The sequence below is a fragment of the Drosophila teissieri genome, chromosome 3L (genome assembly GCF_016746235.2).
Source record: "Drosophila teissieri strain GT53w chromosome 3L, Prin_Dtei_1.1, whole genome shotgun sequence".
In the NCBI taxonomy this organism is placed as follows: domain Eukaryota; kingdom Metazoa; phylum Arthropoda; class Insecta; order Diptera; family Drosophilidae; genus Drosophila; species Drosophila teissieri.
The window spans coordinates 13,056,443-13,083,567 of record NC_053031.1 but is presented as its reverse complement, the minus strand read 5'-3'; the positions used below and the strand labels follow the sequence as shown (position 1 = coordinate 13,083,567).

Genomic DNA, 27,125 nt, shown 5'->3' with positions numbered 1-27,125 from the left:
TAGGAAATCTATAGCTTTGAAACCTGTTTAATAATTATAAAATACTTTTTTTTATATATATCTCTATAATGTTAATATTAATATTATATATCTCTATAATCCAACAGACTAAATCAATTAATATTTTAAACTAAATGTATATTTTAGCCCACTTTTAAGAATTTGAGTCAGTAAGAATATATTATTTAGATAGTTGAGTATAGTTGTATAATTAATTGATTTAATATTTTGGATAACCTAAAAACTATATTTCTTATAATAACAAATATATAAAAAAAATATAAAAAATATTAATATTAGCCTTAGCATATTGTATATATTTTACACCATTTCATATAGTTTAGTGTAAGTTACAGAAGATCGACTGTATTTGTTGTGACTATTGATGTTCGTTTTCTGTTCATGTGGCTGTAGTCTGTTGAGTGGCGCCGGAAATGCGCATCATACGATAAATGACGCCCACTGGCAAACTAGCACCCCACACCACCCACTATCCCCCCAGCCCTATAGTTTTCCGAAGCGCCCACCGCCGCCCCCGCTGGCCCATCATTTTTGTTGGCGTCGCCTGTTTTGACAGTTGACGGTTTGCCGGCAAAAATGACAAAAAAAAAAAGAAGCTAAATTGCCAGAGAGAAGTGCTGGCCAAAGAGTGCAGACATCGATGACGCAACAGCGAAGTAAGAGACTCGGGGGCCGCCAAAGAGAACCGCAGTTTTGTGCTCCAAGCAAGCGACTGGCTTTTCACAGCAGTCATTCGCTGTTGAACAGCGGCCGTGGCAAGTTCAGACAGCAGGGAGAGTTTCGCCAACAAAAATACCAGGCCGTAATACAAATACAAACAGCAAAATAATAAAAATTATACACAAAAAAAAGTATGAATAATAAAAAAGGCAAATAAAAAGCAACAAAGTGGAGCGCAACCCATAAGCAAATCATCGCCGAGCCACTCGAACACGTTGCCGCCGTTGCTGTCGCTGTCTCTTTCGCCAAGTGCGTTCGCTGTGCTCTCTCTCTGTCGCGTCGCGTAACGTAAGCGTATTACAAAACAAACGCCAACGTAATCAAAGAAATAAATAAAATCAAATCAAATAAAATAGAGGCGCTCGCTCGCTCGCGTGTTTCCACAGTGTGAATAAATGAAATAAATAAGTTAGTCACAAAATATATAAAAAAAAGGGGCTCCAAGTGCAGCCCCCCAAATTGCCGCACACCCTTTCAGCGAAAGAAAAAATACAAATTAACCCGTGTGTGCGGCGGGGTTACGTAAAGCCGACGGACAAGCGCCGTTCCAAGTTCTTACAAAACAAGAAAAAAAAATAATATCAAACACCACATAACACGAGTGAATAATTCGATTTTTTCGCACGCGTGTGGCTATAAATTTTTGGCAAACAAAAATATATACAACAACAAATGTTTTAAAAAAATTGCAAGAGGGATTATTTCGTGCTTGTGTGTGTGAGTGTGTGTGTGTGGTTCTTGAGCAACAGTACGCGCCGCACCCCCCGCGAAAAACCGCCCCTTTTTTGGGGAAAAACAAGGAGGCGCGGTTCAACAGCGACAGGTAATTCCATTTCTGCGCTCTCTTCGCCTCTCTCTTTCGCTTCTCTTTGTGTGTGTTACGACATCAAACCACATGCTATGCCTCTGTGTGCGTGTGAGTGTGTGCATGTGCAAGTGTGTGTGTTCAATGTGAATGAACGCTCGACAAAGTTGCGTTTTCAAAGATTGGCACATTCAAGTCTCTCTCTTAGGTTTTCGCTCTTTGTCGGGGAAAAACAGTTTTTCACTCGCTATCTGCAATGATTGTGAAAACAAAAAGTGCAACTGCACGAGGGGCAGCAGCGGGGGGTAAACTGAGGGGGCGGCTCTTACGTGTTGCCATATTTTTAAAGGCATTAATAAGCGTTTTTTCTGCGCTGTTTTGTTGACGTTCTGTGGCCAATTGAATTCGGTCTGCACTTGATAATCATTTATATTTAATGTGTGATAAAACTTCCGCGGAAAATATATCTTAACGATTTCGCGATAAATTAGCAAAGATAAGCAAAAAACAAACGGTGTGTTTTTCATTAGTTTTGCTTTTCTTTGGAAGTGCGATTTGGGAAATTAAAGAAGGCAAATGCAGAGGAAAAATAATTCATTGAACCACATCATGTATAATTTTTATATACAAAATGAAGTAACTAGAAGTAACTTACAAAATGAAGTAAATAAATAACAAATAAATAGTTAATTGGCTTATAAGCAAAAATAGGTTTTAGTTTCAGTAGTTAAGTTGCCTAACGAAAGTTGAAGCACGGAAAATATTCTGAAAAAAACTGCTGTATATTTTCCACGAATTCGTCGCTTTGTCATCGCTTTCGTAATTCTCTGCTTAACAGTTTCCAATCCCCGATAATCTACTAAAGATTCGCCAATTTGTCGGGGGTCGGGGTCACCACCTAATATTCGTCAGCTTCCAAAGCGAGAAACTGGGCTCCTTCCCTCTCCCTCCCCCATATGCCCCTCTCACTCGGTTGACGTTTGGCGTTACGACACGCAACGTACTACGAGTATTATGCGACGTTTGCTGCCAATGAACAAGTCGCAACAGCACAGTTCGCCCACTTGGCCCAAAACGAAAAACGCCAAAAGGGGCGAAGCGGCGGGGGAAATGGTGGAAAAATATGGTTAGCTTGAAAAGGAGGAAAAACCTATTTGCATACGTCATCGGGCGAAAAGGTTCGTCATGAGTCAGACTCGAATATCGAGGAAGCCAGACTCCAAGCAGCTGGATCGCTGTTATATAAACAAAATCAAACCCCACGCCGAACTTATGTAAGGCCCAAAGGGACTGGGCCAATTAGTCAGCGAATGAGTGGGTTCTTGTGTAATCGGTGTGAAATCAAAACTGAAAACTAAAAGCTGAAAACTGAATACTGAAAAATCACAAACTACTATGTAGAAATTTTGGTTGCTAATTGGCTTGCCTCAATAAATTCTTCAGCCCAGTTTCTTTTGTAGTTATTTCGTGCTATTTATATGAGCGTTTATCGCCGTCGTCATTGTCGTCCGTCCAAATACAATGTCATAAAACGATGTGAGCCAAGCAAAAAACGGCACAACAAATGGGAAACCAATAAAACAAATATCAAAGAAGAAATCAAAATGTACAAGAGCGAATAAACGCCAGCATTAAGGCAATGAAAATATATGTGATTTCATAACTACAAGCATGATTTCATAATTACGGCGAAAACTACCATCGGAGCATAATCAATTTATAGCGCACTTGGTTATGCAATTTATTGGCTCTCCTGGTGATTATGGAACTCTATCAGAATTTCTGGGGATTTTAGAAAAGACTTGAACAGCTTCGTTTGAATTTCCCTGCCTGAGCTGTGGCTCATATTGTGTTTAGGTGAAGTTGAATCATTTGCTGACTCACTTCCATGAGATAGTAATTTCACGGTTGATTCAGAGCAACTGTCGTTTTCAATCAGTTTTTTACAACCAGGTAAATAGCAATTATTCCAACTATCGCTCAATGAGTTTATCACATTTGGTGCTGTAAGTTCCTTTATCGACTTCAATCAGCGTTCGCCTACAATCACTTATCACACTTGAGGCACACAATGTCTGCATTCAGTTGACTTAGAACACTGACAAAGGCCGTTGTAAATGTAGCTATATACACATATTATATGTCAACGCTGCCATTTTGTCTGACTGACGACGAACAACGGACAACGGACAACGGTGATAGGAAAGGCAGTTTTGTATCTATCAGTTGTTGTTTTGTATCTACGCTTGACATTGCATAATACCGTGGAAAATAAAACAATCTACGAGCGATTGCCCTGAGGGCGTGTTCAGGTAGCCGGGATCCACATATTTGCAGTTCGCTTAGGAACATTTATCGGATACGGATTGTGCAATACGAGTTTACGTACTGCAGTGCCGTGCAGCTCAACGATTGCAGCGAGATGCACGTGCAGTTATATGAGGCGTATACATAATTTTTACTTACGCAAAAGCCGAGCGGCAGGCAACAGGAACAATTAGAATCGAGTGCCTGCCCGATGGCTTGTTTACCAACTTTTCCCCTGCCCACCCAATACACGTTTACAATGCTTCACAATGCCAGCTGATATAAAAGCTGGAGCTCCCTATCTCAATCTCGTTCGTAACCTCTCTATTTTATATACTGCTTATATGGTTTCAATTTCGAGGCAAAGATTGCGCTGTTCTGCTTAAAATGATGTGAAAGTGGGTTCTCTCGAGTGCTGGAATACAATATCAACAAGTTGATTCGAAAGGGAAATTTCTCGGATGTTCATGCCTGAATTCCAGGTACCAAATACAGGCACATTTTCTGTAACTGTGGCACTTAAGGGCACGCAGTGATCATTGCCGACTGAAACAGCAAGAAGATATAATAATTTTAACTCACTTTCACATCTTCACCATTAGAACCACTTATTTTTTCACGAGTATCACCTGTCACCTCTAACCAAGAACAAAAAAAGGCAAAAAAATACCCAGATCTTATGTAATGTGCAGCCGAAATTCTATTCCGAATATAACATGCGTGTTTCATTTTCATTATATTTTTTGGGTCGCCGACTCGATCAAAAAGCCTCATGTAGATCGTATATCTGCGGGCGTATAAACACACCCTTGATAAATTCATTTTCTTGGCTAACTACCAACTTATAAGATATTTCAGCATTACTTAACAACGAGATTTATGCAAAAGCAGAGATCGCCTGATATAAAAATGATTTTGCGCGTGTTTCTGTCTGCGTTTTCATATCGCTGCCAATGAAGAAAAACTACAAATTTCATTTGCACGCAGCTTTGTAGTTTCATTTTATGCTGGCACACTTTTGATTGCCTTTGCAAATGTAAACAAATTATAAGCCAAAAAAAAGAAAAAGCAAAGAAAAGCAAAAAAAAGTAGCAAGAGAAGGAATAGCGATCTTGATGCCGGGCGGACGACAAACCAAAAAATTGTTTACATAACAAAACCAGAATGCGAAGGCAAACCGAAATTTGCAGGTGTGAGTGTGAGTGTGCGTTGTATCTGTATCCGTGTGTTATGCCGGCATTGTTTATCTTAAAGATACAATACGAACGACGTCAAAAGCAAAACGTGCGCACAATCAAAAATAAAATAAAACCGAAACAAGCCAAAAACCAGACAAAAACAAAAACAGATTCTCTTCAATGAGCTTCTCTCTCGGGAATTTCGTTATTCGTATTTCGTATTCGTATCTCACAAATACAAATACGCGTAGCAATGGTTCTCGAAGGCAAGAGAACGTAAGAGAGAACGCCTAAGAGCAGGGACACGTGCGCAAGTATTGGTATAAAAAGTATCTGTGTGCCGATGATTTTGATTTCGTTACTTAGCCAGCGTCCGCGTCAGTTCGCTCTATGTGATTCAGTGTTAATTTTCATAATATTATGTAATAGCATGTGCCGCCGCCTGGCTGCGATTCCACTCTATGCCCTACCTTAACGGCAATTCTAACATGTAGTTTTATTTACTTACTTGCGATTCACGGGATTTGGCTTGGCTTTCTACGGCTTCCAGGCTTCCAGGGGGCAACTTGCGAAAGTTCATTGAACCCCACACCTTTACACTTTATATAAGAACTCTGTGCCTTCATAATTAGCTCTGTGCTGAGGTGCCGAACGTCACGTCATCGTTTTTTGGGACTGTGCTGATGTGGGAAAGAAATGCATTTCGAGTGCGTGATATCTCTGGCGTTCTCCAGTGGTTAAGTAATAGATACAGTAGTTCTTCTTCCTCTTCTTCCTGGGCCACCCAGTAATCAAAGAGCGCGCGAGAGAGAGGTTTCTCTCTTTGATTCCATTGTGTGTGTCTGTGTGTGTGTGGACTGGGAATTATAAAACAGAATCAAAAGCTGCCTCTGAGAATCAGTCATTTCATTTCTTTGGCTGCTATTTATTCTTGCTTCGTTTTTTTTTTCGAGCGTTACGTAAAACACCTATCTTCTTCTTGTTCCGCTTACTTCACATTCTCTCTTTATCTCTCTCTCATACATATATATATGCACATATATTTCTCCCGGAATCGAAATCAAAATCCAACTCATATTCTCTTTGTTCTCTGTGTGTGTTTTCAGATGCCTTGCTGCTGCTGCTGCTGCTTCAACTGCTGCTGTTGTCAAAACTTCTTCTTCAGTTCAACTAAAACAGGCAAAAGCAGAGCACGCAAGAGATTAATTGATGGCAAATGAAGTGGTGAAATATATCAATTAAATTCAATAAATCAAGAATCAAGCATCAAGTGAACAAAGTGAAAGGTGTCGTGTAGTGTAGTGTCGTGATGAGGGATATAGATATTGTATCTGCCAGATAGATTAACCCAACTGTTGCATACGTGACTGCAGGCAGCTACGAAAATAAATAAATAAATCATAAAAAACAAATCGCGCGGCATACGATCGCTTCGGATATAGCCATCCATATAGTCATCCAGTGATGCCTCTGTCGCAGGGCTATTGCCTGAAGCCCTCGCTGCGGGCGATGAAGGTGCTCCGCCAGCAGGAGCAGCAGGATCAGGGTCACCACATGCCGCCCAGCAGCCACCCGCTACAGTGTTACCTGCCCCACAACGACAGCCAGAACTCGCTGCACTACCTGCTCGCCGAATCCTTCGCCAAGGTGGGCAGTCTACCAGAAGCCTTCGATGTCTACGAGTTGATAGCCAGCCGTCAGTTCGATGGCCATGTGCCGCTCGACAAACTCAACACACTGGCCAGTGCGCTGACCACGCACATCCGGCAAATGGGCGGCATTGCCACGCCCACACCCACGCCAACGCCCACACCAATGTCCGCGGGTGTGAAGAGCCCCAGAATATCGGACAGAGTGGACATGATGCCCTGGTCACGATACCATCACCAGGGCAAGCAGAGTCAGGCGGAGCAAGGGGAATTCCTGCGAGGAGTGGGTGAATCCATGGATGAAGCGGGCGGCGGTCCCCTGGACTTGCACTCACCCACGCGAGAACTACGAGTGCCGAGTCCACTGCAGGACTTGGAGGACTTCGATCCGCTGATGTGTCCGCTGTGCGGCGATATCCTGCGCTGTCCGGTGACCACCAATTGTGGCCACACCTTTTGCCGGCAATGCTGCGAGACGATCACGCAGTGCAACATCTGCCAGGTGCGATTTCCCCGCATCCAGGCATCCTCGCCAGCTGTTCCTCCAGTCTGCGCCCTTACCACCACCACAGCGAGTGGTGCGCCATCCAGCGGCCTCTTCACAGCACCCTCCAACCACAATGCGAACCTCAGCCTGATCAGCTTTCCCGTGGGCTATGGCGTCCAGCTGGCGTCCAGCGTCCACCGCTTGGCCGCACCACCCATGACAGTGACCACCACCACGGTGGCATCCACAACGGCCACGGCCACCACCACCATGGCGTCCACATCGGCGGCAGCTGCCCTCGGCCTCAGTGCGTATCCCGCGGCACACGGCGGCGGAGGCAGTGGCTCCACGGCCATGAAGTTCATGCCGGACGTGCTGGTGCGCAGGCTGGTGGAGAAGTGGTGGGGTCCCGATCTGCAGGCCAAGAAGATCAGCGAGAAGGCCAGCAGCTGCATGCACCTCAATCTGCTCGACGACGCGCTCAAGTTCTGCAATGCCAGCTTGGAGAAAGGTGAGTTACAATATAAAACCCTGATGTATATGGGGGAGATTTAAACAAATTATTGAGTGTAGTACCTTATTTTTGCACCCGAAACCCAACTATTGCCTTGAAATTTCTCTCTGTGGAGCAGCAATCCTTTTCGCTTCGACTGCAGTGAGGGGGAATTGAAAAATCAATAAAGGGCAGGACCGAAAATGGCAAGGCTCAATAGACTCCATTTGCTGACGTCAGGCGAGTGGCAGGAACCCAGCCCATTGGTGGCGCAACAAGTATCGCACAGGAGCACCGCCCACACACTAAATCCAGTCCAGGGCCCATGCGGCGTATGCGTATTTTCAGCCATTACATCCGAGGAACTTTGCTCCCGCAAATGTCAACTTGTTACTCTAATTGTGTGTGCTCAACGCGACAAATGGCACTGACAGGAAAGCCAGGCAGGCAGGCAGGCCAAGGACCCAATTATCAAATATTTATTGAGCAAATTCAAAGTAAATAAATGTTGACAGAAGGCAGTGGGAGCAGCACAAACTGTATCTGATGGATACGCGAACCGTGGCACGCGCTGCCAGCTCAACTCTTTACGCACTCGAAATGATATTTTTCGAGAAATCGCAGCGCTTTTTTGCTTCTTGGCTTTTTTAATGAATTATTAAGGCGCTGAGTCAGTCACTTGAGCTCAAGAGGATTTTCCCCTTCACTTGTAGGGGAATACACAGAAGAGAAATTTTGAAATTAAGAACAGCTAATTAATCACCTCCATTTTCCCAGAGACAATTTTGTTGTTGCCCCACGCTGTCTTTAACGAAAATAGTTTTTCTATTTTTTTTTAAAGAGGAAACAGAAAAATCAAAACGATTTACGCACTTAGAAATCCATCAAACAAAATGCTTCGAGTTAAACGAAAATGAACAAAAGGCAGAAGGCAGAAGGCAGCAGACGAGAAACACTTGACTCGTCAAGAGTTTTTTTTGGGCGCAAAACAATGGCAATGATGGACAGAATTAGGTGGAAGTGAGGAGAAAAAGAATGTTAAAAATAACTAAAATTAACCAGATCTGAGGTCGACATTTTCCTAGGCTGGCAATTAATAATTTTCGACAATTCTTTGAATGACTGCGAGGATTTAGTAACTGAATGGTTTATTTTGCAGTATCTGCCTATTTTCTGATTTGCTCCAAAAATAGAGTTCATCGATTCGTGCTCATTGTATTTGTTTTATTTAAGCGACTTGGTCACCATAATTGCACCTATTTAGTGTTTACCAATCAATGTTTGCGTTTCGTTCGGTGATTTTCCACTTTTATGTATCGCTGTTTACCCCTGGAAAACAAAATTAGACGGAGACTCGAGTTTATGTTATTTTTCCGCCCATCCTCTCTGCCCATCGAAAAATTCATTCTCCCCATTTCGCTTTCACCGGGATATAAAATAATAATGCATCAGCGTGTCTGTCATTTCCACGGGTATTAAGTTGGCTTTCTGTGGCCACGTGGGCGGTGGACACACAAGGTGGACACAAGGTGGACACAAAGTGGGCGGCGGGCCACCTAAAGTGCGGTGTTACTTTCATAATTGTCATTATCGAGGTGTTTGGCTTGCTGACAAAGTACGGCGTGTTTTTGTGATTAGCCAAATTGTATGCTGACGCATCCATCGTACGACTGTGTTTACTCATTATAATCGAGAGTGGAGCGCCTTATGTGGCAGCTTGTATGTGTCGGATCGAAATAGCAGCAACGTTCCAGCTGACACGTAAACAACGATGAATATTTCTTGGTCGGTCTATTTATAAGAAAAACCAATGTATTTGTTCTATTTCATTTGATTTTGTGTCTCCTTTGTTATTGCTTCTCTTTCGGACGCCGTAATCAGTTATTGACACTTGCTGATAAAAATGGGGGAAAAAATTCGACATTATTTTTTGGGGCAGCGGTAAAAAGGAAAAAAATTCTTTAAGTAAACGGTGTTGATAAGCTAACTGCCCAGTCACGGCTATAAAGGGAAATTCAAACGAAAATACAAATCGATACCAATTAGGTTGGCAAATAAAGCGCTTCAGCCGGGATTAGTTGAAGTCGAGTCCGAGCTCAAGAAGCTAGAGCACATCGCACATACGCCGTGTGGGCCAAAGCCAAGTGCCCCACTTGACAATGAAGATGTCAGGACACACACTGTCAGCACTCTAGTATCAAGCACAGTATCAACACAGAGACACGCCCCATCCTCTGACAGGATTTTAATGTCCTGCTGAAATGAGCTTGAGTCCTGGGGCAGACATGCACAATTTAATTTACGTATACGTATGCCTTTTTTTACGACCCGAGGCTGGCAAATGTAGTCGTTCACCTCATCAGGAGTTTCCGTTCTTTTTTTTTTGCCAAGTACACAGAAAATAATTAACAAAAAGTATTACGAAGCTGGCTGAGTGGAAAGAGTTGTTAAATGAGCCGCAAGGACTTGGCCTGAATACATATTTGGTTAGCAGGGGATAAAAAACAGGAAAAAGGTTGGAGGTTCATTAGAAATATTGCATTGGAAATGCCTTCATGTCATGCAAGGCTCTGTTCCACTGACTGGTCCTAATTTAATACATTAATACACGTATATGTTTGTGCATTAAATGTATACGGCTTACATTATATGCCGGATCGTATAATTATATGGCGTGTTTGGTGTTTTGTGTGCTGACCACTTGGCTGCATTTAATGTTCCCTTTTTGAGTTGGAGTTCGCTGTTGGATTGAAAGAATTTTAGCACGAAGCATGCAATTAATTTGGTTTTATTTCCAGCCTTGTTCTGCCACCGATTTCCATTTAGTTTTATGGCCGGCTGGTTTTCCTTTCGGCCTCAAATCATTTCTTTATGGGTTCGTAGAACTTGAATTTGGACCAACGACTTCTGGGCGAAATTATTTCAGTTTATGCGGCTTATTAAGTCTTAATTTCTTGGTAATTATTATTGACTTTGACTTCAACAGAATTTCTTTTGCCCAGCAATTCTTTGGAATGCGATCTAATCTGGCAGCTCAGTTTGTGTGCCACATTTGTAATGGCTTGGAAGAACTGATAATTGTATGCAAAACGTGCTGAGAGCTTAGAAGATATTATTTTTAAGATAACTTAAAAGCAAGAAAAATATTTCTAACATGACTGTTTAATGTAAATAGTTGTTCATTTACTATGAATTAAACAGAAAACGTTTTATAACTATAATATGTAACTCAGACGCAATCATACTGTACAAAAAGTAAAAGCCTTTTTATCAGCGTGTTTCATTATATCAACACTGATTTGACGGACTTTTTTTTATAAAACGAGTTAGTTATCAGCAAGAACAAAATATCATTGTTGTTTTGATGATAAGAATTGCACTTTTTCCCATTTCCCTCAAGGGCGTGACCCTGAACTCCAACACACTTTCCTTCGCTCGAGACAATCAGACTGGAAGCGAAGTGAAGTGAAATTGTGTGAATAATATATCCATTCATGTGATTAATACGTGACGCTTATCGCACTGCGCTGCCAGCTCACTCAATACACCTGATAAAGCCAGCACATTAATACTATGTGCAGGTATTAGGTACAGGTATTTATATACACTCGATTTGTGGTTATTGTTTGAAGAGCACCTTGATCTTGTTAGCATTGCTTTCCACTGAGGTTGAGTACTCGTGCCATTAAACATTTGCCTTCATGCCTTCATTGTCGTCATTCTCGTATTTTTAAAATAAAAATCCAAAGTCCCTGCACTTCCCTCGCAATTCTCCGTTTTGCAATTATTCAGAGTGACTGCACTCATTAACATTTGTTTCTAGCCATTTCATTTTTGACTGTGCTTTTGATTTCGGCCCTGCCTTTTTTTTGCTCCTGGTAGCTAACATTTTTTAATTAGCCAAACAAGAGCTGGAAACAGTGCGCCCGATTCTTTGTGTGCACGGCAAGAAATCAGAGCATAGTAAACTTATGCCACGAAACGCATTTACTTTATGAAGCATGTTCCTTACAATGCAAGTTAAACATATTGATTATAATAGAAACTTTTTTGTTGATTTATTTTTGGACTTTCACCTAACAATATTTCTGTTTGTGTAGTCAAAAGTGCAGGCAGCCAAAAATTTATTGCGCATTTTGAGGTCGTTGAGTTCTTTCCGTGAAAGTGAACAAAGAGCCACAAGGGATGGCCAGCGGGGTGGGCCAGAAAGGGGGGCGGAGAGTTTAACGACCACAAAATTCAACTGGCCTTGAGAAAGCCAGTTGCCAATGGCCGTCACATATACAGATACAGATATAGATACAGATACGGCTACAGATGCGCCTTAGAATGTGGTCGTGCACAAAGATTGTGTTAATTTCTATCGCAGATCTGTGCTTTCCTTTTGCCATATTATTGAGTATGTGCGATTTGATTTATTTCTTTCTGCGTGTGCTTTCTCCGCCCCCGCCCCACAATATATGTATATATTTCTATTTCACAGACGCCATGCGTTGCATAGCCGGCATTCCCCGAGCTCGCGTATCTGATAGATACTTTTTGGCATGCCCATTGCTTCATATACCCCCTACCCCCTCGTCACTTCGACAAGTCTGGCGCACATTTCTTAAATGCCATCGCACATTTCACTAGCTAGCGCTGGGTAAAAAAAACTAGAATCAAGAAAGCACACACAAAAAAAAGAATTTACAAGACTTTCAAATGAGAATTCTAACCCGAAAGGAATTGTTTGTGCCTTCTCAAATATTCATTTGCTTTGGGCCTGAAACTGTTCGGGTCGAGTAAATGCAAACTTTTCCCATTTCGAGTTAAGTTTTTCGGTATTTACTTCTGGAATTCAGTTCACCCATGGCAGCGGAGTGGGTGGTGTTAGCCTTGTGGCTTCTACGTGGGTTCTCTTTGAAGTCAGAACCAGTTCTTAGGTGTAGGCGAGGCTAACGCAGTGAGATATGTGTATCGGTGATTGTGTGGTTAACCAACTGGAGAAAATCTCTTATAGAGTATATCTGTCAACTTGTTATTTTCACTTGTCTGTATTAATGGTGCTTTGAGTACTCAGTGAATGAAAAAGGTCACCTCATTTCGACAAAATATTATTTTAAATCCGCAACTTACGATGAGTGAATGACATAATGTTAATAACGTGAACACATTTCCAGCTATTTAGTTTATTACGAAATGCTGACATGCACATCCATTCCAGTGACACTTGACACTTGGGCAGCATTCTGTTTGGCATAACGAAAAATATTCTCTTTTATAACCGCATGTCACTTGCGGCATTGAATAACTTTATCAATTATTCACTGTTTCATAACAATGCCACACCATTTAAGGCGCAGCAATGTAAGGAAAACTTAAGTGCCAGCTAGGCTTTTCCCCCGCTCGCATTTTCCCAGCTGCGCGCACCCACAAATTCTGTCAAAACAAGCTGTATGATGTAATAATCAGCTCACAGGCAGCGCGGTTAGCAAGGAAAAATAACATTGAGACATTTTCCTAATTGAGCTATGCGCCCTCTCACTCCGCACTCGGGAAAAGATAAAACCCATAACGAAGAAAAAGCTTATGCAAAAAAATAGGTAACAGCAGAAATATGCAACAAAATTTGTGTTGCTCCTGTCGTTCGTTTCGTTTGTTTCGTTTGTTTCTTGCTGCCGTAATTGCATAATGAGGCCAACTGCAATTGCGACAATACAAAAAAAAACATTAAAAAAGTGCAAGCGTGAGTCATAAAAAACAAAGCAAAAACGCTTCGGCCAGATTGTCTATTAAGTAATATTCTATTGTAAACTGTGAGTTACGATTCGCAAAATTCACTTTCAACATTTGCGAACGGGCAGCAGCAACAAATCAACTGGCAGATTACTCAATTGACTGCCGCTGCAATTGCAAAAGCTATAGGCTCTATAGCTCTATCGCTATATAGCCATATAGCCACATAGTCGTAGCAAAATCAAAAGTAAGTCGCCCGCTCACTTACATATGTATGAACATATACACAAGCTGTCTATCGGCTGCCCTCTCTTTCTAAAGGCCTGTTGCCGTCTCTTTCGTGGCCCGCCGTGGCTGCTCTCTGACTCGTTTGAATTACAGTTATGTCATAGAACGTAGGCAAAGTTGTTGCTGCTGTTGCTGCTGCTGCCGCTGTTGTCGCTCGTGTTGCACTTTATCGCATTGCCCAACAACAACAACAATAGCTGCCCACAATCAGCAATCAGCAAAACTGAAAAACGGAAAAACTGCAAAACTGCTAGCAATAATTTGTTAGACTATTGAGTAATAGACACGGGCGCCCAGAGATCGAGATCGACATCATTCCACTTCATTCCACTGCACTTCACTTCATTCTCCACTCCAGCACAGGTAAACTGTTGCCCCCAGGCGGCAAATACACGTGGAATTACCACAACCATTGCGGCCCTCACACCCTTAACCTTTTTATCCTAATCAATCTATTGAAAATTACATCAGCCTGACATTTTCACTTTCCGCCCGGCGAATAAAGTCCACAAAACAATTTCCACGGGGCGTGACTGCGCCAAAAGGCAATTCAAAGTACACAGAGATTTTCCAAGATTATTCAACACAATTGGATGATATTAAAATCCATTTATAAGAAATATATCTAACAAATACGATTTGTTGCCTGGTTTTTAAGTGCACTTGGGAAAAAGTTTAAGTAAATTTGATTATATTAGCTTATATTTTTGAAAAATGAAACCAACACCGAAATTACAGCCAACAAATTTGACCTTAGTGCCTAAAAAATCACGTAACTAGCATATGATACAACGATTTCAAATCCGGTTTGATTGCTATTATAGCATTTTAAGGTGCGATTTTTACAGCCACATTTAACTTAAGATAATACAAGCAAAATAGATTTTTTCCCAGTGCCATTATGCAACAATTACTGGCCAACACGGCCAACGAGTTAAGGGGAGTGTTGCCTAATTGATGGAACGAAGACAGAATGGAATTATAAAAGCAAAGTTCACTGCGATGACATAATTGTTTTGGATTTGATTAGCCCGCAAAAGGGATTTCAATTAGGTTTTTAAGCAGCGCAAGCTGTTAACACTAAATGATAAATCGCAAACTTTCCTACTTTGGCAACATGGTATTAGCATTCAATTTGGTTATTTGGGCCAGACTTTCAGGAGCACTTGGAACTTTTTGTTTTCACTAACAACCCCGACTGAAACTAAAATGTTTTTGCACCCATTCATTTTTTTGCTTCTTCGTTCTTTGCGAATAAAAGTTTTCCCCCGAAAAAGTGATGAAAAAAGCCAGCGAAACTTTTTGCATTATCCCATTCTTTGTGCAAAAATGCGTTTAAGCCAGGTGCTAATGGCAACTGAAAATGAATGATTAAAGAAAATGCTTTGAAGTAACAGTTGTAATATATAAATATAATTTTATTGGTAGAATTTGCTTTATTTTAACTAAACTCTTAGGTAAGAGTGAACAAGCTTTCTTAACCAAGTAACAGGTAATTTTCTGTGGAATTTAGTTTTGATTTTCTAAAGTTAAATATAGTGCGCAGTAAATTTCTTTTTCTATTGAACGAACTATTTAAGATCATGCCAAGCCAATTGAAATATTTTCGTTTAAAAATCGAGTAGAATGCATATATGTATGTTTTTAAATGTTTATATAGATAGTTAGTGATTGCCCAGAATAACCCAGTTGCCCACAAACAACTTTCAAAAACCTCCTATTGTAACAGTTGCCACACAGCGTTGATTATTTAATCGCCGATAGGAGAGAAGAAAAAAAATTATTACAAAATTTCAAACTCCTCTGTTTGTGGCAAGCAGAAAAACCAAAAAAAAAACCCCATCAAACGAAGAAAAAAAATTAAAAGCGAGACGAAAATTTGAGAGCATTTACAAATCACGATTTAATTTCCACACGGCAACAACAACAAGCCGAAAACCGTTGAAATTGGCAACAAACAAATGAGCAACAATGGGTTTTCGGGCGGTTGGGGGCGGCGTGGTTAGAGGGGGCGGGGCAGCGGGACAGCGGAACAGCGGGGTTCAGCAGACTAAGCGTGAAAAAGACAAAAGACCAAGGCGACCACGACAAACATGAGAAAACGGGGGAAACTGAGGCAGATCTTGGGCCTGCAGCTTAACGTAACCAACAACAGTTGGCCGCTGGGCCTTACATAACCAAAAAAAAAACCACAAAAAAAAAACAGAAATAACAAGAAAAAAAGCAGCTCCACTTACCAAACAAACATAATAAAAGTGACGTCGACGTCGGCGTCGCGCATTTGACTTTGACATACTTTTGCGACTTTGCAGATGGTAACCAATGTGGCCAAAAGAGAGCGCGAGAGCTGGCCAACAAAAAAGTGAAAGAGCAGCTGTCAAAGCCAGGCTTGACACTCACTCGCTCTCTTACTTTCTCTTTGGCCAGCGCTCGGTGACCTCTTTTGGCCAAGGCGAAAAGACCAAAACTGTTGCTTGCTGGCTGTTGGCTTTTACTCACTCTTTTTTACTCCCCGCACATCTTTCTCTTGCTCTTACTTTGGCGCCGATTGCACAAGTCTCGGCTCACGCAATGTTTTAGCCATGGCCAATACCCGCCACCTCGCCCCTCCCCTACCAACGGCCCACAAGACTTACATGAGTTTACTCATATTTTTGGCAGCTTTGCATAAAAAGCCGGTTACGTTGGCCATACTGTTTTTTTTTCAGCTCCGTTCGCTTATCGAACTGCGTTTAGGGGCTGATTGGCGTCTCGGGCGATTACATAAGTGAAAACCAGACCGAAATAGACATGGGATAGGGGAGAATATACGAAAATAGATCTGGAGAATCAAAAGAAGAAAAAAGAACAGCAAAACTGGGAAATTCATTTGAAAGAGGTTTTTTAGCCATCAAAAAAATGCTGACACCCAAAAGGATTTTAATCAAGAAAAACTGAATTATTTTTGGGTTTACTTTTAAGTGGCAAATAGCAAGTCAACTGGTTATCAAGTCTATACATGTAAATGAGATTGTTGTAAAACTTTATAAATACTAAAATAATTATATTAGAAAGATATAGATATACAGCTATTTTCTTCATTTTCCAAAAGTGTGCACCCAATTTCGCTGAGTGCATTGGCCACCCCAAATGACTTTTAAGTGGATTATTGGCATACGTTGTCGCCATCCCCGCGCTGTCAGCCACCTCAAAATGTAATGCATTTTGATGGTTTTTGGCTTTGGGTTTCAGCCTCTCTGTTTTGGGCCTAGTCGTAGTTTTGCTTTGCTGTTTGGCGTCAGGTGGTAAGGTCAGTTCAGCCGAGAGTTGAGTTTTTCCCATTACGACCTGCCCTTCTGTCTGGGAAATCAATTAACTGCGCGTCAGAAGCGCGTGTGGCAACGGATGTGGATGTGGATTTGGATGTGGAAGTGGAGTTGGATGTGAGTGTGGGGACATGGACATGGACGTGGCCAAACATTTATCAAATGACATCTGGCCCAACAGAGCGGACATATGGCAGGAAAATGGTGGCAGTTGGACCTTGTAAGTGGGCGGAGAAAAGGGCGTAGTGATTAGCGCACTGGCACCACAGTCGTAATACTTGATAAGAACTAGCTTTCACAGCTAACATCAAAGTACTATCACCGAACTATTTAACCATTTTATATACAAGTTATTTTCATCATTACAAGTTTTTAGTTTAAATGATTTCCTTCCTTGAAAACATCCTTATCATTTGGGGCAAAGTGGAATTAACAACTACGCAAACTTATCTCCCCAAGAATCTATAATTATGGCTTTGAAGTTGTCGGCCTGCCGTCTTGTATTTTATATATATTTATGGCCCAAGCTGGCTGACTGAGCAAACAACCAGAATACTTTTGTATATGGGACAACTTCTGTATATCTTGCGCCTCACATAATGTGCGACTTCCGCACTTGTTTTTGGTCCCATAACGACCACATCTTGGTCACCAGTTGACCTTCAGCCCACTCGGCGAGTTGCTGCTCAGTGGAGCGTTTTGAAATCGTTGTTGCCGTTTCGGTTAAACATTTTCAAATATTATTTGCGCGCTTCGTAAAACTCATGAATGCCTCGGCATTACAAGAGAAAACTGCAAAACAACAATATATACATTTCTGCGCTTCACACAGTAGCAAAGGAATTTGTTTTTTGTTTTGTCTTGCTCGAATGGAATTTATGTTTGATTTTATTTGCGTGCTTGCGAATTGTTCGAAATTTTTTTCGTTTTTGGGGATACAGCTTTTTTTTGTTTTGCTCCAATTTGGCTGAAGGTTGCGCTCGGTTGAGCAAAAAAAGTAAACGACGGAGAAGTTATATAAGACTTGAAAATGAAGTTCACTTCGCTGAATATCTCCCGCTGATTTACCTTGAATTATTTCGAACGTAAAGTATGGATGGCGTTTGTTCGTGGCGAACATAAACATTTTGCGTCTCAGATGAAATGCGGTTAAATCACCATTAAATGAAAAGCTACTGCTGGCCAGGAAACCTATGTCTTATAATTTTCAATTTTTAGCTCTCGGGCGAGTTCTGGCCTTGGCTCAGTCTGAACTTTGACATTTTTACATTTTGACATTTTATCTTTGCGTACTCATCTTTTTTGCTTGCCTTGGAATTTTTCTGTTGCGTCTTGTTTTCCAGCGCCGAAAATTTATGCGACAACGCATGGCGATATTTCCCAGATGTAACCCGCGCAACAGCAGCCACAAAAATCTTCACAGTCGGTTGAGCTTCACAAAACAGAAAAACCAACAAAATATAACAAGAACAGAGAAACAACTGCAAACAGAATTCCAGCAGTTTTTTTGAGGATTTCCGGGGGTTTGACATTTCGCAGACTGAGTTGACAACACCCACATTTAGCTTATAAGCATGCCCAAACACATGAAACTTTTAAATGAAATAACTAACTGTATTCAGTGTTAAGCTGCGTTTTATTCCATTTACTCCATGTGTGTTTCATCTCAACGAACTCGAATGTGGAGTGAGAAACTTATGTTTTTCAGGAAAACAACACAACACAAATGGAGGCGAATATGCATATATGCACAAGAGCACATTCGAATAATTTACACAACAATTGTCTGTCATATGGCCTCGTAAAGATTAATCATAAAAATAAAAATGCAATTTTATAGAATTCTTTACCGAGAATTTCAGTCGCACACTTAACGCCGAATAGCCGAAGGCGAATGCAAAACGTAAAAACAATGCGACTGCCTGCACTTCCTGAAAGTGAATAATTATTATTTTACCACATATTCTTTGCGAGCATTTCACATTTCCGTCAACAGCATCAAAAGTGGCCAAGTGAGCGTTCATTCATGAAGACAATTATAAAGGCAAATTAAGCAGGGAAATGGTAGACGCTTCTAGTTGCCATAAATCTGCCTTTGCATGCACAATTCTCGACAAATTTGAGTTTAACAAGGAATTTGCAAGGCGATTTCTATAGAAATTAATTGGTCTAGGTAATCTGAAGGAAATTTCGCCAAGGTGTCGAATAACTTGCATTTTCTAAACAGAATTTATAAGCGATAATTTTGGCAAATTCATATTTTAATGATGTGAAATAAGACAGAGTGTGCCAGGAAATGTTGGTAAATTAAATATTCGCATCGAAGGAAGGAAATATTTGCGCCTAACAATGGGTATTTCCTTTCATTTGAATTTGAATTATGCACAGCTCTTTTCCCCATTTAACTGCTGGCATTTTCCCCGAAATTCGCATATTTATTTCGCCCTTACATCGAGCGCTGTAACTTTACGAGTGCCATAAACTTAACTCCGCACAATTAGCTTCATCTGCATAATGGTCATATTTTATGCGCGCGTATAGAGTGTTAGCAATGGGGGTTGTGGATTTTCTGGGGTTGGTCTGGCCTGCTGCGCTCCAGTTATCCCCCATCATAGACATCAAAAAACGGTCAATTTCCCTGCGGATTTTGGTTTGTATTCGCTTGGATGAGAACTGGGAACTTGCAGCTTGGAGCTCGGAGCTCGGAACTGTGGGGTGTCGCATAAAGTTTGCCATCTTTTCGCCGCTCGTTTATGGCCGCTCGTTTCCCGTCTCACTTGCCGCAGTTTTATGGGCATTCATTTAGTATTTAGGTCAGTTTTTCGCCACCCCTTCGGTCTCCCTACCCCCTCTTCGTTTCTCCAGTTTCCTTTTGCATAATAATCCAGTGTGTGTGTGTTTGTGTGTGTGTGTGTGACTGTGGTGCTTGTGTTTGGCAATCAGAGCTCGGACCATGCGGCGTATACGCAATGTGTTTATTTTTAGCAAATTGTTTAACTGCCTTTAAGCACATCTGAATTGAAAAATTAGCGGGGACATGCATTCTTTGTCGCTGCTTTGTAGCTACCTTGTTGTTTTGACATTTAAAAATAAATAAATCAAATGATCGGCGGTTTGAAATGCCTTTGTCTTTAGATCAGATTGTCAGTTCGCTCACGCTGTTTTTTTTGAGGAAATCAAAATTCTTAGATTTCTGATCTCATTATGCAATCCATGGCAATGCCATGTCTGTCAACCGCCAAGGAAAATTCGCTTCTCTCCTCAATATTCATTGCTGTTTTTTTTTTCTTCTTTTTTTCTGATGTGGTGGGAATTTTGCAAGCGATTTTTAATGTACGTGACGAAATCTGATTTTGAGTGCACACAAACGCCAAAACGACACACGCGGGCACAAAAAAATATCATAAGAAATATATGCAGTGAGAAAAAAGTATAGGGCGGTTATGAAGTAATAACTTAATGCCTTTGTAATGTTTCCTATACGAATATATTGAACATTTTTAGCTTTGCTTTTGAAAAATATGTATTTTGTGACTACTTTTAATGTTACTTTACTTTTAAATGTTTTAATATAGAGCATAATATGCTTGATAGTTCGCATGAGAAATATTATCAGTATTACAAGTTAATAAGCATTCTAAGGCATACGTTGTATTTAGTTATAACTTAGCAACTACTTTAGGTACTTTCTTCACAGTGTAGCCAAAAAAAATATAAATTGCACACATATGAGCATTGTCATATCTGAAGCCAAATGCAATTTATCAACAGTTGGGCTTAAATTGTCTGCAGCGTAACGGAAACTTGGCCCCGCGTGGAAGATGTTCTATCTATCTGCAGGGGATGAGGAGGGGGGCGTGGCGGGGGCGTTCGCAGAGCGTAAAATTCTCTAATAAGTGCAAATTGGTAGCAGTGACAACAGCAACAACAATACAACAACAACGACATACTGCCAGCAAAACAACGTCAGCCAGTCGACAGCGTTTGGCTTTGCATTTTAATTGAATTTCTGTATATTTCTATACTATTTTTTTTTGCTTTTTGCCCACTCGCTGCGGTTGTAAGTAGAAGTATCTGATGGATACGCACACACATAGCCGCAGATCGAACGGGAAGTAGCCGGTCAGCGAGAACGTGGCCGCCTTCAGTGTGATATAATGTGGAAATGAATATAATTAGTATGCATAATACATATAGTTATGGCTCTGGACTCGTCGGCCAAACGCGGGGGGGTGCGGGTGGTGAGGTGGGTGGGGGGGGGAGATGGCCCTGGAGATCGAATGATATTATTGCATAATAAACGGGGGAACCACTTTCAAAGTGGGAAAAACATATGGGAAACAGATGGAATTATCGGAAAACTTGCCATAGGAGGGGACAGCTGTTTTTCCGTTTTTTCTCAATTAACAGAATATTAGAAATTACAAGTCGTAAATAAATAAATCGCTACATAAAACACTGCAGCAATTAATAAATTTAACTCTTTTAGTTGCTAAAGTTCATAAATTCATTACAAAAAACACTGATATGCTAACTATTGATATAAAACCAAAAGCTGTCTTATCTCACGTAGAAAGAAGGGCTCAGAAAACGTTTAAGGCATAATCAGCTAAATTACATTCTACCGTTATCTGGCAGGGCCCAATGAAGTGCCGTTATGTTTTGCCACCTCCACTCACTCACATAACAGTTAACCGCAAATCCAATCCCAAACGCGTTATCTGGCAAGCAAACACCATATCACGGGTATTTATTTTCGGAATCCATTCGACACCCAGCGAAAAAACAACGTAAAAATGGAACAGCGAAGTCACAAAATATTGACAAGCCATTTACATAATCAACACGATTTTGTGATAATCGCAAGTGGTATTTACTTTATGCTAAAATTCTTCATATCGTTCAACAGTAGCTGGGCGTTTTAAATTTAATTTTAAAATATTATCTATCAACAAAATTGCGCGATTTAAAGACAATCGTATGTTGCGACAAATATGTCAAAATGTAAATGAATATCTCGGCTGGAAAATTGGCGGAGTGAAGGGACCACATGTAATCATTTTTTTAGCAATTCGTGTAACAATTGGAATTACAACAAAATCGCTTATAGGCCCTCGTTGCTGATATTATATAGGCATCGTTGTTGTTGTTATTGTTGTTGCAGCTACTGTCGTTTTGATGTTGCGCCTTTTTATGTTGCGTAATGTTAGGCTACATAATCGCGTTTTCTGCCTAACAGCAGCTGCGCGCGTCTTTTTAACATAAATATGAAAAACTCTTACGACTTAACAGCGCAAGAGTACACTTGCAAGAGAAGAGCCTAACAGAAGAAGAGAAGCGAGAAATTCTCGCTGGTTCTCTTAGCGTGCTGCAATGTTGCTGGCAATGTGTCTGCAACATTGTCTACAAGTGGCCTACGTGACGTAGTGCGGGCGATAAAACTGTGTTGCTGCGGGGGTGGTGCGAGCAGGAGGGGGTGGAGAGGGTGGAGAGGGGGTGGAAAAGGCGGTGGGTGGGAAATGCATGACCTAGGCACAGCAATGACTTTCTATTCTAGGTGCTTCGCGCTCTGCTGTTGCTGCTTACCTTGATTTCACTTTCACATTGCATTTGCCGATGGTCGAAGCTCGCGTTTTTAGGCCGCAATTTATTATAAATATATAAAAAAGATTGTTAAACCTACCTACATATAATTGTAATGAAATAAGTTACCTATTATATTGCTATAATAATAATTGCAATAATAATATTGCAAATAACCAAGATATATTTAAGCAGCTGTCAAAATTAATCTGCCAGTGAAACGGGCAAACATTTTGAAACACAAACTGCAGACGGGGAAAATATAATTGACAACTATTCGCGCGTGTTGAACATTTGCCCAAACCCACACCTTATAGATTCCGCTTACACGTCCATATCGTTACATTTATCTATATACAAGTATGTATATATTTTCTTCAATATTGGCAGACGTAATTGCCTTGGCCGCACGCCGAAATGTTTCAAGCTGCCAAGTTTTGGCATTTCATTTGAGTTTGGAGATGACATTCAGTAGGGTATCCACGTGATTTACAACGCTCAATTTGTCGCAGTAAAAATGAATTAATATGTTTACGTTTTCATTGATATTTTTCAGCGCCAGCAAATTTCAAGAGTCTCTGCCTGCGTGCCGAAGTTCTTCTAAAATTGAGCCATTATCAAAGTTCTCTGGCGGACATCGAGAATGCACTGAGAACCCGCTGCACTTCACCCAAGGTGCGTTTGAAATTACATATCAGTGATATATGAATGAATATTTATTTATTTTATTGCATTTTTCAGGCCCACTACCTGCGGGCCTTGGCCTTGAGCGGTCTTGGCCGATTGGAGGAGGCTTTGTACAACGGCTTTTTGGCCATTTGCCTTGATAAGAAAACCAATCTCAGCAACTCGGAAATATTTCAACATGATCTCGCCAAGGTAAAATTACAGATGCAGTGCCTCTGTGGGATTAATGCAAACTAATGTGGGCATATGGTTGTAATAATAATTTTATGTTCTAGTTTGAAGAAATTTATTAGTAGCAGCTTATTCTGCACTATTTTTGAAAATGTCTAGACGCCATTAAAATTGCATATGCTTTTTGAAAATCAGAGAAGAACATTTTAAACATAATTACAACCATACTAATCAGTTATAACTAAATTCGTTACCTTATCGCAGTTAGCAGAACAGTTAGCATTTGTAGTTATATACTTAAATATTAAACATTTAACTGACCAATTTTTCATGCACAGATTCTCCAACGTCTCCTGGCCCAATTGCCCAAGAATCGTAGCTCGATGAGCAGCGCAACGCCACCAGTTTTCCAGCAGCAGCACCGCAACTTTGCCACCTCGCGCGCCCCATATCCTCTACTTTGGGAGCAGGTGAGGAGGCGGAGGAAACAGCAGAGCCACCACCACCACCATCATCATCACCACCATCACCATGTGCACTTGGACGATGTGGAGGATGAGTTCGGCCACTACGACAACTACATAATGGCTGGCGATGACATGGAGGAGGAGGTGGAAGTGGAGGTGGACGGCGGGGAGCCGGGATCCCTGCACTTGGATGGCGACTTCCTGTTCCCCAGTGACCTGGACTTTATGGATCACCATCACCATCTGCGGCACGTCTTCGAGCAGAAGCAGTTCGATCTGCAGCCCCGTCGCCATGCGAACCGGAAGCACTGCAAGCGGAAATGGTCGATGGCCATGGAGCCCATGGGTGGCATGGTCCTCGAGGAGGATGTGGGTGTGGAGCGGGCGCAGGCGGCTGGCGAGAGTCGGCGGTGCAGTCGACTATTCGCCGGTGTATTGGATCGCACGCAGCAGGAACTGCAGCGACTGAAAAGTGAGTTAATTATACATATATCTATATATACATATATAATATCTGATGACTGATTCGCCTTGCAGAACTGGACAAGTCGGCTCCATCGCTGGCGATGAGCTCGGTGGCCGGGCAGCTGATCGACGCCAGCGACTTTGACTGCGTGGTGTGCAGCCGGACTCTTTGGAAGCCGGTGGTGACCCCGTGCGGACACACGTACTGCCTGGTATGCTTGGATCGTTGCATGGATTACAACTCCCCGTGTCCATTGTGCATGTCACCACTTGTGGAGTTCAATGTCAATGCCAGTGCCAGTGCCAGTGCCAGTCAGCATCCGAATCCGAATCAGAATCCGAATCAGAATCCGAATCAGATCCACCTGCATACGGGCTCATCCTCGCCAGTTCCATTTGCGCTGGCCAAGCGGCCAGTGACAAAGTTCCTAGAAGCCGCAATGAAACGATTCATTCCAGACCACTACGAGGCGCGATTCCGCCAGGAGATTGACCAGGAGCCCTCGGTGCCAGTGTTCATCTGCACGGCAGCCTTTCCGGCAGTGCCATGTCCCCTGTTCGTGTGCGAGCCCAGATACCGACTGATGGTGCGGAGAGCCGTTGAGTCCGGCGACAAGACATTCGGCATCGTGCAGCCGAATGGCGGCAAGTCGCGCTACTACGATGTGGGCACCATCCTGGACATCCGGGACTGCGTGCAGCTGGGCGATGGCTGCTCCATTCTGAGTACCATCGGCTGCAAGCGGTTCAAGATCCTGGCGCGCAACGAAAAGGATGGCTATGAAACGGCCAAGGTGGAGTACATCTGCGACGAGCCCATTGCCGATGAGCAGGTGAAGATCCTCGCGGGAATGCAGGGCGTGGTGCTGGCCAAGGCCAGTGGATGGTTCGAAAGCCTGAGCACCGAGCAGAAGCACGAGATCCTGCAGAGCTTTGGCCAGATGCCGCCACTGGAGCCAAACTGGGAGCTGATCAGCGATGGACCGGCGTGGGCGTGGTGGATTATAGCCCTGCTGCCCCTCTCCCAGCAACTAAAGGTGGGTTAAGTGGTTGACATACTCTTTGCGACTCTTTTATTAACTGTATCAACCTATTAGGTGGACATACTGGCCACTACCTCGCTGGAGAAGCGGCTGCGTGCCATCGACAAGACGTTGGACTGGCTGCACGACCTGAGCCACCCACAGCAGCCGGCGCACCACCCAATGAACCACCACCAGCAGGCGCCACAGTCGCCGCAGCAGGCACATCATCTCGATCTCGACTGCGAGGAGCAGGAGGCGGCTTCTTCCGGTTCCGATGAGTGTTGCCTCTTTGCGGAAACCGGAAGTGAGCCGCACACGGACGAGGAGCTGCTCCTCTAAACCGATGATCATCGGCAAAATGATAAAATACAAGAAAATAGAGAGAAATTAAAAGTCAGATATCTGCGAGGAAACACTCTTTTGTAAATTCTGTGTCTAAGCCATTTCGTTTGTAATCGAACGTTACATGTTAATCCTAGGGGCCAAAACCGAAAGCGAAGCAACCTTAGCAGAACCAAAATTATCACTAGATCAGCAACATAATCCTTAGCTCTAGCCATAACTGTCGAGTGTGTAATGTGTATTGTATAGTAAATGTGTGTGTAAACAACTAGAGAGCAAACCAGAGATATTTGTTTAAAGTCCAAACAAAAGTTGCAAGAAGAGAAACCCTAAAACCCTATAACCCTAAAACCCTACAACACCAGTGAAACAATCAAATCATGCTTTTGGCTGAAGCCCATGCCCAAGTACCCATGAATGCTAACTTAATATCCCTAGATCGACTACAACCACATTCCACAAAACTTGAAAATACGTTTGCCATAGCAGAAGGAGCAAAAGGAAAGAAAATAAACAAGAAATTAAATATACAAAATCTCTAAGAAGCAAAACTCATGGTTTCTACAAACAACATACACAAATTTTTGACCATTAAACAATTTTAAAAGTACTAATAAAAAATACCAAGTCAAAGGCCAATAAACGTACACCTAGAAGGAATATAAAACAAACAAGTCGGATAGGAAAAAAGTTCAACTTCTCTTCATTTACTTTGTATAAAGCGGCTGGAACTCTAAGACAATCTGCAATATTTTTTTGATATACCTAAACGAAACTAAATACTATATATACAAGTGTAATTAGACGAAAACTGAACTAGTAACTTGTTATGAAGCAAGTGACCGAGAGAGCTAATGTGTTAAGAAATTTAAAATTTCCTTTCAGTTGATTCAATCTAATACCCTTTCACTACGTATGTACACACTCTGGACTCTGACCCTCTCTATAACACCCCTACTCTCTCTTGATTATGCTTAGGCTAACTAAATGATATGCTCACCTATATAAACCTATATATAAAATGCTAAATGCTAAATGCAAAATGCTTATTTCTGTATTCGTATCTGTATCTTCAGCCCGCATTCCTATTGAAGAGATAACTTTGATATATCTTTGAAACATTAGCTAAAACATCTTTGTCTTTGTCTTTGTCTTTGACTTTGATTTCTTCTACTTCTAAGCCGCATACTCATTTTGTTTATTCTTTTTAATCGTTCGAACTCTCCCTATAAAGCAAATCAATTTTAAAAACAAAAATTTGCTTTATCAGTCGGCACACATTTGTCTTTGTAAATATCTTTTAACGGATAATCCATAAATTATATGTACATTTGCTACGCTAGCTATAGAACACGAATTTAATTTTCAGCTTCAACACAAAATGAATAAATCAACAAATTTTTGTCAACTAAATATT

General features: G+C 41.7%; 1 protein-coding gene across 2 annotated transcripts; it reads left to right on the top strand.

Annotated features, from left to right (window-relative positions):
- The first annotated feature begins 772 nt into the window (after window positions 1-772).
- On the top strand, window positions 773-27,125 carry LOC122616727. Of its 2 annotated transcripts, none has more exons than XM_043792279.1 (7): window positions 773-1,564; window positions 6,138-7,678; window positions 23,108-23,226; window positions 23,293-23,430; window positions 23,748-24,348; window positions 24,414-25,378; window positions 25,439-27,125. In XM_043792279.1, the coding sequence occupies exons 2-7, from the start codon at window positions 6,496-6,498 to the stop codon at window positions 25,703-25,705; spliced, it is 3,273 nt and encodes a 1,090-aa protein (XP_043648214.1). In that variant the 5' UTR covers window positions 773-1,564; window positions 6,138-6,495; the 3' UTR covers window positions 25,706-27,125. The 2 variants fall into 2 exon arrangements, with proteins under 2 accessions (XP_043648214.1, XP_043648215.1); XM_043792280.1 differs by lacking the exon at window positions 25,439-27,125 and having other exon boundaries at window positions 24,414-24,553; window positions 24,801-25,056.